The sequence below is a fragment of the Trachymyrmex cornetzi genome, unplaced genomic scaffold (genome assembly GCF_001594075.2).
Source record: "Trachymyrmex cornetzi isolate Tcor2-1 unplaced genomic scaffold, Tcor1.1 scaffold11, whole genome shotgun sequence".
Taxonomy (NCBI): domain Eukaryota; kingdom Metazoa; phylum Arthropoda; class Insecta; order Hymenoptera; family Formicidae; genus Trachymyrmex; species Trachymyrmex cornetzi.
The window spans coordinates 2467498-2479536 of NW_017295653.1; the positions used below are offsets into that span (position 1 = coordinate 2467498).

The 12039-nt window shown below is 38.0% G+C and overlaps 3 protein-coding genes across 5 annotated transcripts in view; all 3 read right to left on the reverse strand.

Moving 5' to 3' along the window:
• LOC108762547 (uncharacterized) overlaps positions 1–5610 on the reverse strand; it is a 38331-nt gene extending 32721 nt beyond the window's left edge. Inside the window, exon 1 of one of the 2 annotated variants that reach the window (XM_018509597.1) lies at positions 5563–5610. The gene's annotated coding sequence lies outside the window, so the exon portion shown is untranslated. Of the gene's footprint in view, positions 1–4104; positions 4717–5562 lie in introns of those variants that run through there. The other variant, XM_018509589.1, reaches the window with a different exon arrangement.
• Positions 5611–6875: 1265 nt separating this feature from the next.
• On the reverse strand, positions 6876–8231 carry LOC108762411 (histone H3.v1). 2 transcript variants are annotated; one of them, XM_018509398.1, is made up of 3 exons: positions 7714–8230; positions 7484–7640; positions 6876–7258 (listed from the first exon to the last, which is right to left on the reverse strand). In XM_018509398.1, the coding sequence occupies exons 1-3, from the start codon at positions 8170–8172 to the stop codon at positions 7149–7151; spliced, it is 726 nt and encodes a 241-aa protein (XP_018364900.1). In that variant the 5' UTR covers positions 8173–8230; the 3' UTR covers positions 6876–7148. The 2 variants fall into 2 exon arrangements, with proteins under 2 accessions (XP_018364900.1, XP_018364910.1); XM_018509408.1 differs by lacking the exon at positions 7484–7640 and having other exon boundaries at positions 7680–8231.
• A 211-nt stretch (positions 8232–8442) lies between these two features.
• Positions 8443–10153, reverse strand: LOC108762100 (E3 SUMO-protein ligase NSE2). The gene is made up of 5 exons (XM_018508929.1): positions 9906–10153; positions 9393–9553; positions 9223–9316; positions 8612–8798; positions 8443–8545 (listed from the first exon to the last, which is right to left on the reverse strand). The coding sequence occupies exons 1-5, from the start codon at positions 9982–9984 to the stop codon at positions 8443–8445; spliced, it is 624 nt and encodes a 207-aa protein (XP_018364431.1). The 5' UTR covers positions 9985–10153.
• Positions 10154–12039: the final 1886 nt, after the last annotated feature.

Consider the following 12039-nt stretch of genomic DNA (forward strand, 5'->3'; position numbering starts at 1 on the left):
GATATCTTCTCGTTCGAATGCCTTGGCCTCTGAACTTTCGAGAGATTTAAGATGTCAGGATCTTTATAAGATCCGCCTAAAGAACGCCAAGACCTCCGCGACGTCTAAGAATGTTAAGACTTCTACATCCTTGACTTCCTTGAACCCCGAGGGGGCCCTCAAACTTTCTCCGATGGACTGGGATATGGACGGGAAGGAATTCGCAATGGAATCCGTTCGCGATTCATCCAACCGGGTGGGATCGCGAGTACTCCGATCGTACTCGAGAGATGAAAGGGAGATACGTACCGCGATAGGGGCACGCCTTAACGAGCGTGTGTACCCTGGGCGGGCGTTAAATATTGCCGCGAGTTGCGGATTTACATGACACGTCGGCGAAGGGGAATCTCCTCCATGCAGGTGGGAGTTACGTTTGTGTGTAATTGGATAAAGATCGGCTGAGGTCATCGCCCTTACCTCCCCTTCCGTTGCCCCTTTCCTCGCGATTCCACGGGCGGCAGAAATTTTATTACCGCCGTATTTCTTTCGGCGAGGCAGACCGACCGGCTTAAGGCTGATGCATACGGTGCGCTCTCAATCATCTTCCCCGATAAATCATCATAAACGAACACCGAAGAAGAGCTTGAAAAATATATGAGAAAGAATTGAGGCTAGTTATAAACTACCGCTGAGAGTAGAAACTAAAACAAATTTAGGAAAATTGCCAATATATTTCCTTGCCTAAAGCCTCGTATCCACCATGCTGGAAATTCTCGTGGAAATTACTCCGAGATCTCGGACAGAGAAAGAATTAATAAATAACATTCGAACAATTTGACTAAGGGACCGACATGATTGATCAATTCTTTTCCCATTTGAGACCCTGAAGAGATTTCTAGCATCATATAAACACAAATTAAGTCTAACCCTCCGACAACATAAATTTTAACTTTTCCATTCAACGATAGGGATGTTCAAGAAATAAATTTGTTTATTATTTTGGATTAGGGTAAACTCGGGTATGATGGCCATAGTTTTTTAAAATGCAAAAAGCATACATTTATTCTTGTTACTTTTTAACAATATTTGGGATATTACTTTCACTGAAGCTTAAAGTAACAAATGCTATCGAAATTAAAGAGAAAATACTTAACAGAACTTTAATTTTATCAACAAAGATAGCCATAATATTTATAAATAAATAGTGAAAATAAAAGTATTAATTATAGGTCACATTACAATTTACGTACCTTTATTGTGTATGTAATGTTGATTATGGCAGCTTAACTATAATTTATTAGACATTATAACAGTTTTTAGCAGACACGTGCAAAACTTTGCAGATAGTCGAAAGAAAAAATATTAGATAATATTTATAATATTGTTATTTTGAACAGTGTACTCATATGAACTATTGTAAATATTGATTATCTTTAAGAATGACTATAAAAATGCACTATTTATCAATTATTGGAGAAATTATGGCCTATGGCCATAATACCCTAGTTCACCCTATGTAAAAGTCTGAAAAAATTTTGATATATTTATTAAAACTTCAGCAACAAGTGTTTATCATCATGGAAACTGGATTGTGTTTTACTTATTTTTTACGGATTTAAATTTATCTATCAAAATTCACAATCAAAATATCGACGGTGCCTTTAAAGATACTGTTATAGTTAGCAGAGGGTTAATATTAATGTGATGTCGGATGATATTTAATTTTCTGAGATAATACAGGATAAGTTTCGTAGTGATGCATCCGCAAGTATAGGTAGAAAATTTCTCGATCTCATCGCAGGAAATTGCTACTTGGTACACGTGCACATAGCTACGGCAATCATCGAGAGCGAGGTAAACAGTGCAAAGAAAATTCCTGTCGATCCGTCTCTCCGCTTCCTCCATCCAAGCAAGAAGCGCAACGAGGCGCGAGAAAGAGTGCGATCGCCAAGTGCACTCCCGATCGAGATAATCGCTATCGCCGTTCACACGGAACGCGCTCCAACAACGTCCTTGGAGAATTATTTCAAAAGCGTGGAAAGTATTCGCGATCGCAAAGGAGAACCGGAAACCATTCGCCGATAAAAGAGCAAAGGACACATGACTCATTTTGTATATTATTAGAAAACTACGTCATTCCATTTTTCAATATTTCAAACGCAGCCAAGAACGCGTCGCCAAGTATATCTTTCTTTACTTTCTTTTTTCGTCTCCATTTCCATCAATGTGGATTAACTTCAATCTCGGTTCAATTTACTCTTCACCTTTTCCTAATGCTCGTTCTAATCGACATAGTTTAATTTTAATTTCAACTCGTTCTGTATCTTTTTTTAATTTTTAAAACTAGAAAAAAATTAAAAATTGGACTGAAATTAAAGTTAATTTACGTTGATAAAAACGAACACAATTCTTAGAATTTAAAAAAAGATGAAGAATAAAGACTGAGACAATTGAAAAATATAGGAACAGGATCTAACAGTTCTTTCAGTCTATCCGAAAAGACTTTTGACAACTTTGAAGATTCGAAACTTAAAAGAATTCAAATTTTCAAAATTAGCTCCAAACTTTTGAAGTTCAATGTGCTTCGTAATTCGAAGCTTGGAAACATTTTAAATTCCGAAGTTAACTTCAAAAATTCGAATTTTTTCAAAGCTTCAGATCTCGAAGTTGTCAAAAATAATAGCCCTATTAGAAACCTTGTATTCTGATGTAGGATGAAATGTTATTTTCTGTTCCTATTGGTCATGTTTTTCAATTGTGTTTCAGGTTTAAGTTAAATCGAGATTAAAGTTAATCTCCATTGGTATAAACAACACTGAAAAAAAATGTTCTGATTAAACCAATAAAAGAGCCCAACAAGAATAACATTTTAGTGAAAACAAACAAAATTTCTGGTTATTAGAGAACCAGAAATTCTGTCCTCGATCTTACTATAAGAGACCATTCTCGTTCGATCATTTTATCGACTTAATCGGAGCATTTTCCACAGGGAGACATTTATTGTTTACTATCGATCAACAGAGTTGAACTTAATCTTCTTTCAAGCGTCGCGATTGTTCTAATCAGTCACTTGCTCCAATCGTGCGTGTTATCGGAGCTTAGGAGATGCAGCGGAGCGTGTATATCGATCGAATATCGACCGTTCGCCACGGCGATACTGGCGATAGATCGCGTCGCGAAAAAAAATCGCGGCCGCGAGACAGGCAACTCCGAACTGCATCGGGCTCTCTCCGTTGCACCTTACGCATCACCGTGTATTTACGGCACGGGTCTGGCTACACGCGGACACTTTCACTTTACGTAACTTTATTCACGGCGACTAAGGGCGACGAACTTTGACTGCCTCGTACCGAAATCCTTCTTGAACGTTCAAGAAATTTCCGATGTTAACGAAATCTCTCGTGCAGCTTTAAATCGGAATCCACAGAAATGAACGAGGGTTTCCTCAAAGTCCCTCGACGATTTAGGATATATCAATTTTACAAGAGGCTTGAGAAAGAACCTGAAAAATAAAAAATTCGAGATCGATAGCCCTAGGGTTTAAAACACTTTAACGTATTCAAAGACTCGAAAAAAATTCGAGAATTACAGATTCACAAACAATTCACAGGAGTCCCAAATGACCCCGAGGGAAACAAAATGCGAGATACAGGGAAAAATAGATAACTGTCATCGCTGAGAGAAAAGGAGAGGCATAGATAGGACGCGTAAACAGACACAATCGTACAGTACGAGAAGGAGAGAGAAAGACGGCGTGTTCGCGCGTGTGCGAGAGAGAGAGAGAGAGAGAGAGAAAATTAATATTAAGCGCTCTGAGATACAATCCTCTCAAGTGTACAACAATTTACAAAAAGATATAAAAAATAACTATGTATAAAGTAAAACGAGATTTTAACTTGATGTAAGGTACATGTGCAGTGTAAGTTGAGTGTGAATATGCGCGTGTATAAGAAAGAGAGAGGAAGAGAGAGGGAGAGAGGAGGGAAAAAAAAGAGACGGAGGACGCTGAGCGCGACGTAGAGGAGGATAGAGAGAGGGCATGCACCGCACTCGGCAGTCTCGGCACTCCGGTGACTCCGGAATTCTGTCGGAGTCGGAGTGCGGCGGCGCGGAGAGTATATCTACCTGTCAGCGTGCATTCCACGATCCCACGATCCGCATGTGTTGTCGGCTCGGCGTGCACGTTTCCGTTTCGCCGAGCGTAACTCCCCGTTGTGTTCGCCGACACTACCGCGCACTCGCACTCGTTACCGCTCATACACACTCATTTACGTTAGGGCGCAACACACTCGCGGCACTCACCAGCACTCTCCACACGTCGTCTCACAGTCGCACACTCGACCCTTTGTCGCGCGTCGTAGCCCACAGCGAGCAACGTTAGAGGCAACCTGAAGCAACCGGTGACGCGCGCGAATATGGCGCGCGCGCACACACTGATCACTGTCGATCCGCAACTTGCAACTGGAAGTTGGATCGCACACGCTCGGAGCAAAACGCGAAACGAGAAACGTGGCTACGTGAGAATACTCCGAGGAAGATCGGCGCAATATCGAACGCGCGATTTCTTTCCCCTCGCGAAGCGACTCGCCACTTTGCTTGTCCCGTATTTCGCTTCGTATATCGCGTTGCCGCTTTTTGTTTTTGTTCCGCGATGCGAGATGACGGCGAGCGTGCACGTACGCGCGCACAGTCACTCCAGACCGGACCGGAACGAGACACGACTACTCGGCTTTAAGCACCGCGGGGTAAATACTACTACAACGAAACGCGCCGCTCCAGCCGCGGCACAGCCGTTGCCGGCCAATCCCCACCCGAGCCGCGCCACCACGTGATGGGCGAGCGGCCAATCGCGCGCCGCGGAGTCCCTCAATGGCGACGTACGTGAAGCCATCTGTCGATTCGATCGGACTCGGGCGAATTCGGCCGCTCGATTTCGATCGATCGGTCGGTCGTTCGATCGCCTTTGAAAATCAATCCTTCCTTTCAATTTCTCCTCGCGATTGATCGCGATGAATAAACAAATGTACGGATACATGGTTCTTTCAATATTCAACGATCTTGATTATCTAGAAAATCCCTAAACATTCCAGTAAACACCAATAAACAATAATATATAAGATCAACGTTATAATTTCACTCAACGCTGTAACTGTTATGTATTACTCTTTAAAATTTAAAATGAATCTTACTTTGAAGAGTAAAATGTCGTTCTTAAAAATTGAAAATTGGGCTACTCTTTTTCACAGCTACTTCAATTTTCACTAAGGCACTTCTATCACTTCTACCAATGTTATTTAATTTTAAACTTGGTTCAACTAATTCTTCATTTTTTTATAATCCTAAGAAATAGAACAAATGAAGAACAAGTTAAACCGAGATTAAATTAATCTACATTGATAGAAATGAAAATAATTCACTTTTTGGAGCGAGATATTTCACTTCAAAGAATTAAAAAAAAAAAGAGTACAACATATATTATATTTATATTATATTATATTAAGTGCGCAATTATAATATTAATGTTATGTTAGTTGGAGTTTATACTTCACGTTTTACTGGAATTTTTATTAACATTTGTATCACCTTTATACGCGATCCGCAGACACGTTCCGAGGTCGATTTCAAACAAACGCGCACCACACTTACGCGACTGGAATTGTTAACGAGCCGCTTTCATGTTGCTTCTAATGAGATTCAATGGCGCATTGGTATCCCACTGCCAGTTGTCCGAATGAATCATCCACTCGTTACATCATTATTTACTTAACTCTTTAAATTGAACACGTTCCGGACTAATTAGTTCTTAAGATAACATTTATTTTTGAAATAATCAATTTCTTGATGTCACTTACATTTGTGTCACGTTTTGAGGAGATGGTATATAGTACATACATACATCGATCGTCGATCGATCGTTCGCCACGCGATGCCCCGCGGCGATAGTTTAAAACGTAACGTAAGGAGAACTTGATTCCGCATGACCGTGAATTTTTTTGATATTCGGTGTCGGTGACCTGGCTCAGAAAAGAAACCAATCCCGTTATGCATTCGTGCCGTTCACTCGAAATGCCATGATTATTCGGGCCGAATTTTGAAACTGTTAAAGCTATCGATTATTGAACTCTCTTGATATTTTCATTGTTTACCTCGTCTCATCTTAAGACGTCAAACCATCTTAAGAGAGTTCAATATTCAAGATTTGTTTAAGTCAACATCTGCGTAGAATTAATTTCTATTGTAGGGATATATTATACAGGTTGTTTTCTAATATACAGTGTTGAAAATCTATAGTTTATGCTGCCATACGCAGACCATAAAATTTCAGTATTAGATCTAAATTATAAATTCACCAAGTGTATTAAAAATTTAATAAATAAAAAATGTGGGCTATGGAATAATTCCCTTCACCACGGGAGGCAGGTTTCCGCAAACGGAAGTGAGCTGAATTCTAAAGAAGTGAAATATTTTTTTATACATGTTAATCTTTGCAGAAAAGCCACTAGTGACATTGAAATAATGTCATATTTTGAGGCAAAAAATATAATGAAATAATTCAAATAATGAAATATAATAATTTATTAAAGAAAAAGCTGCAAGATTTTCAAAATACCTTTAAAGATTAATTCATTTAGTTAGAATAATTTTTTTTAATTTGTTCTTATTTTGAATCACCACGGCCTGTGAAAATCTATATCATCTGTTCGTACAGCAAAAGGAAATGTTTCGCAGCCTATACATTTTTTACTAAAAATTTTTGCTTGGTGTAATTTAGATATGTCATAATATATGCTTAAAATAAAAAACTAATTCTACGCAGTAGTTGACTTTAAAAACGTTTTGAATTTTATGTAACACAATGGACGACGTTTTATGAATAACTCAAACAAAACAAAAGACTCTTGAAAATTTATAGAAATTTATTATGACGCGCATTGCACATGATTACTCTCATTTGCTATAGAATACGTCCAAGCGTTTCTGTTTTGCTCACATCCACATTATCATACTTCTTATTTGATATCACTTTGTAAAAGATAGGAAGTAAAGTACGACTGCTGGCTGTAATGCTTCCGTTACTTAGAAAGGAGATAGGGAACCATTAAGATTAGAAATTGGAAGCTATAGAATATGTTGTAAATGCTTTTTCTTCGTAATAGATGCCGGATTTCTTAAGCAAGCAGAAGAATCAGTAAACTCGCACTAAAGACTTTTGTGGTGAGTATCACTTGACGTTCGCTATATTGGATATCTTGAGAAGCGACATTTCTCACCTCAGTCTCTGAAAAATTTTTATTTACAATCACATGAGACCAGCAATAAATTTAGCCAAAGCTTGTCGATTGAAAATTGAATTAAGCTAAACAATATATTTTGCAGAATTTCGATTTAATTGTTTTAACGATTTTTATTTCCGAAAATTATACGAAATCTCGAGATGTCTGTCCTAGAGAGAAAAAAAAAGAGAAGAAAATGCGTTGCTCTTCTCGTCTTGACGCGTCCTCACCGTATTCGTAATATTGCGACGGTTCCGTCGACTCCTCCTCGCACTCCTCGGTAGCCGATTTGATCCTCATATCATCTTGTCTTTCACGTTCACCAGCCTCATCCCTGAGCGGCACATAACCGGATCTCACAACGCGATTCCTGGCGGCGATCGCAACCTAAAAAACGTGACAAGAGTTTCGTTCTTCAACACTAACCATAATCGTAGACCTCCTTGGGTTCCTCGTTCACCGTTTCTTCCTCATCCTGCTCCGCGGTCTCTTCGTCGGCGTCTTCGTCATCGAGCTTATCCTCCTCGTTCTGATTTTCTTCCTCTTCCTCTTCTTCTTCCTCGTTCTCATCTTCATCGTTCTTCACTGACGAACGATAAAGTCTGCTCTCGTCGAGATTATTTCGAGGCTGGTGATGTCCTCGTGCGATGTTATAGTCATGGCTGCGATATACCTGCTTGGCCCTACGCGGATGTTCGAGAAGACGACGTTGCGGTGGCTGCATGAATCCCCCGTAAAAAAGGGGCTCTATATGTAATGCGCATCCGTGGATATCTTTCATAATTACGTCCGAAGCGGGCGATCTCGGAAAGTCCCAATAATCAAAACCGTCGCCGGCAGTACGAATACCCGATAGAATTAGAAGTACGGATAAAAGAGCGGACATAAACATAGCCCGAGTCTTATCATCATCGACCATTGCACAGCAACGTGAACATATACGCGATTAGATCAATTGCACGAAATCGAATACAATCGCTCAAAGTAATTTTGTCATAGACCTATCTTCGACACGAATAAAAATATACACTCTTGTATGTACCGTACAAATAACTAGGAATATTTTATTTCTTCTATAATACTGTATCTTATAAAATATATTTTATATTTTTTGCAATTATATAGAAAAAGTATTTAAATTCGCGATGACAGAATTTTCTTAAATATAATAAAAGTAATAATTTTTAAATCAACATAAATATGGAGGTATATATACTGCATAGATCACAATGTCAGAACGACACTGACTTAAATCTATATAATTCATACTGGTGCAACCCACCACAGGACATCTGTGAATGCAAACATAAATGCTATAGTAGCATATCTCAATATTTAACATGGTATGAGAAACATACCTAGTGTTCTTGTTCTTTTGTAACATCGCGACAAGGCTTGCTTTATCGTATATATGACCGCAGACTGCATTTCTCACAGGATCGGTCATTCTTATCTTCGAGATTGGATCGATCACGTTTATTTCGCTGCCTGTCAACCGTAGATCAGCGTCTGTGTCATCCGGTGTGTTAGATTCAGCTTCATTGGCTAAAAAATATGTGTTAATCTCAGAAAGAAATACATAAAGATAAACCTCAAGTGATTAACACTAAAATTTTATAAACAACAGTGTCAGCATCCTTATATTATTATTGTGCAGGTATTATATATAGAGTGATTAATTTTAATATTAACAAATAAATATTTCGAAAATATACAATTTTACTAAAAAGAAAAACATTCCAAATAAAAGTTATGTGATACAAAGGAATACATACAAATGATGTCCTCCTTTATACAACTTTTATTTAAAATGTTTTTTAAAATTACATATTTTTGAAATATTTGTGTATTAAGATTAAAATGAATTACCATATATGGTAAAAAAAGCTGCACAATATCAATGTAATGATACCGAAATTGTTGTTAAATACAAAATTCCAGTGCTAAGATCTTTCATTTCAAACTTTACCTTGACACAGGCCTTCAATCTGACGATCATACTCCAACAGTCTGTTGTCTTGCAATGGATTAATTTGAATTTCAGATATAGCCTTCTTATATTCCTGTTATAAACAATAGCAAGCAATTGTAAATTTTGGAAATCAAACAAATAATTTTGTTATTTGAAGCGGTCATTACTGTTGTGATATTTTTCACATCTGCTTCTGAGTCAAACTCAGACATACATTCTAGACGCTCTTTGATCTCATTTGCAGCCTTTATTCTCGCAGACTCCATACAATTGGCTATTAAGGCTTCTCGTAACTGCTTCAATATCTTTTGTCTCTCTTCTTCATTGTCTGAAAATATAAGATAAAATTTACACAACATATTTTATTTTCTTGCGGGAAAGAGAGAGCAAAATCACAATAAGTAAAGCACGTTGTATCTCTAATTTTCTATGCTTGAAATGAAACTCGAACGCAAAAAAAAATAAAAAAAATTCGGAGGAGCACTTGGAAAATTCTGTTCTAACCTCAACGAAATCTCGCTATAGTATTTCACGTTCTTCGCCGTTCTTACAAAATAATCAAGTCAAGTTTCTATCTTGAACAATACGCTAACATAAGAGACGAGCAAGGAAAACACAAAAACGCGAAAAGAAGCACTTAAAAGATTTCGAACATATTTCTAACCTCGCTAAACCCTTACCGTAGTATTTTATAATGTTCCCCGCCGTTCTCAAGAAACAATCATCAAGTTCCTCTATCATTTGCCTGTTCTGTGTCATTTTCGTGCGATTTATTTATTCTGTTGATGATATCGGTGCCAGTATTGTCGAATTTCTACCAATTTTCAGCATTCAACCTGTCTTTGAACTAAACAGATTATCGAACTAACGCCATTTAACGAACATTTTTAAATGCACATTTTGGGATCAAAACGAATATTTTAATGTTTGAAAAAAAGAAAATTAAGACTAAATAGTAAAAAATATTTAGAGATAAAAAAATTCATATTTTTTGTAGATTCCATTTTGTATCCTTATCAGTCGTATGGAATGAGATTCTCGGAAAAATATATATCTTATGTAATGAAATTCTGAGAAAAATATATATGTATTGACTATACAATTTGCTCATGCTTATAATAATCATTTGTATATATACCTTTCAAATTTTTGCGTATTCTCAAAATTTGAAGTATGATAATAAGGCCCTGCGCACAATGGAGGAAATATTTGGAACAGGAATAGATATTAAGATTTTAACCTACCAGATACCAGTTACACCGGAATATACGGTTTCTGATAGGTTGAAATCTTAATATCTATTCCTGTTCCTAATACTTCCTCCATTGTGCGCAGGGCCTAACCGGTATTCATAGTCGATTTTTATTTCAAGACCGTCTTAAATAATGTCATAAGACGCTAGTGCAGCCCTCTGATTGGTTCCTGACTTCTTAAGACAGTACTTAAGACGGTCTTGAATATAAGATCTAACTATGAATCGGCCAATGTTGTTGATATGTGGGCAACAATTTAATCGTAAATGCATTAAGAAACTACTACAAGTAACAAGAAATTTTCCAAAATTCAGGACAGATAAATAGTTATAGCCCTTCTACAATAAGCCGCAAGTCAGAAGTTCCGAGCGATCTTAAGTCATAATCGGTGAAGTTGGCCAATAATCAACTTGAATGACTTGGTTAAGACTGGTTAAGACTTCTGACGTTCTGACTTGCGGCTTATTGTAGAAGGCCCATTACACTTTGAAAGATCTAACTGTTGTAAATATTTACATCTAGGTGCTAAATAATACAACACCTTGGGATCGATTCTGTATCTTCAAACAAGGTGAAAATTACAAGTGAGCAAATTTACTAGGTGTTGACCAATGAAATTATCAGTATTCTAGTAAATTCGCTCACTTTTGTAATTTTCACCTTGTTTGAAGATACAGAATCGACCCCCTTATCTGGAGACACTGCTCCAAGCAAGAGTCTGTGCTGCGGCCTTAAGCCCTTCACACATGAAATGCATAACAGAACATAAGCATAACATAAGACTGCTGGACCAATGATCATCTACCATAATGTCGCCATATTGATTTACATAAGATGCTTATTGGTCCAGTAGTCTTATAGCGTTTTCGGCCCGATCGGGTTTGCACCAACCTGGGTTGGATTAATCTTTTCTATTGGTTGATGTCACACGCTCTACCAATAGGAGAGCGCAAAACGTCAGATTTACATAAGCTCATTGGTCCAGCAGTCTTACGTTATGCTTATAGGCCTTCTATTCAATAAGTCGCAAGTCAGAACGTCAGAAGTCTTAGGGCCACTTTCACTATCGTCGGTTTATTTAACCAGCCCAGTAACTGTAATGAAATAGAAAGAGATATGTTATGCTTATAGGCCTTCTACAATAAGTCGCAAGTCAGAACGTCAGAAGTCTTAAGGCCACTTTCACTATCGTCGGTTTATTTAACCAGCCCAGTAACTGTAATGAAATAGAAAGAGATGGAATGATTTCTATCTCTTTCTATTTCATTATAGTTACTAGGCTGGTTAAGTTAGGCTGGATCCTCATACAGACACCGGCGCTTTGACACAGAGCACTGATTGGTGAAAAGCCGGTTGTGGGGGTAAAATTTACTCCCACCACCCGTTTTTCACCAATCAGCGTTCGGTGTGAAAGCGCTGTTGCCCGTATGAGGATCCGGGCTAAACTGAGCTTGGTGCAAATGGCCCTTAACCAGTCTTAACCAAGTTGTTCAAGTTGGCTATTGGCCAACTTCACCGATTATGACTTAAGATCGCTTAGAACTTCTGACTTGCGGTTTAG

What these genes read in the sequence shown, in the direction of transcription:
- LOC108762411 (XM_018509398.1), bottom strand. Translation starts at nt 8,172, where the DNA reads ATGGTCGATGATGATAAGACTCGGGCTATGTTTATGTCCGCTCTTTTA. An exon ending in AGCAGGATGAGGAAGAAACG is followed by an intron (nt 7,641 to 7,713) that starts GTGAACGAGGAA and finishes CACGTTTTTTAG; the next exon opens with GTTGCGATCGCCGCCAGGAA. An exon ending in GTCGCAATATTACGAATACG is followed by an intron (nt 7,259 to 7,483) that starts GTGAGGACGCGT and finishes AAAATTTTTCAG; the next exon opens with AGACTGAGGTGAGAAATGTC.
- LOC108762100 (XM_018508929.1), bottom strand. Translation starts at nt 9,984, where the DNA reads ATGACACAGAACAGGCAAATGATAGAGGAACTTGATGATTGTTTCTTG. An exon ending in GAACATTATAAAATACTACG is followed by an intron (nt 9,554 to 9,905) that starts GTAAGGGTTTAG and finishes TTATATTTTCAG; the next exon opens with ACAATGAAGAAGAGAGACAA. An exon ending in ATGTGAAAAATATCACAACA is followed by an intron (nt 9,317 to 9,392) that starts GTAATGACCGCT and finishes TGTTTATAACAG; the next exon opens with GAATATAAGAAGGCTATATC.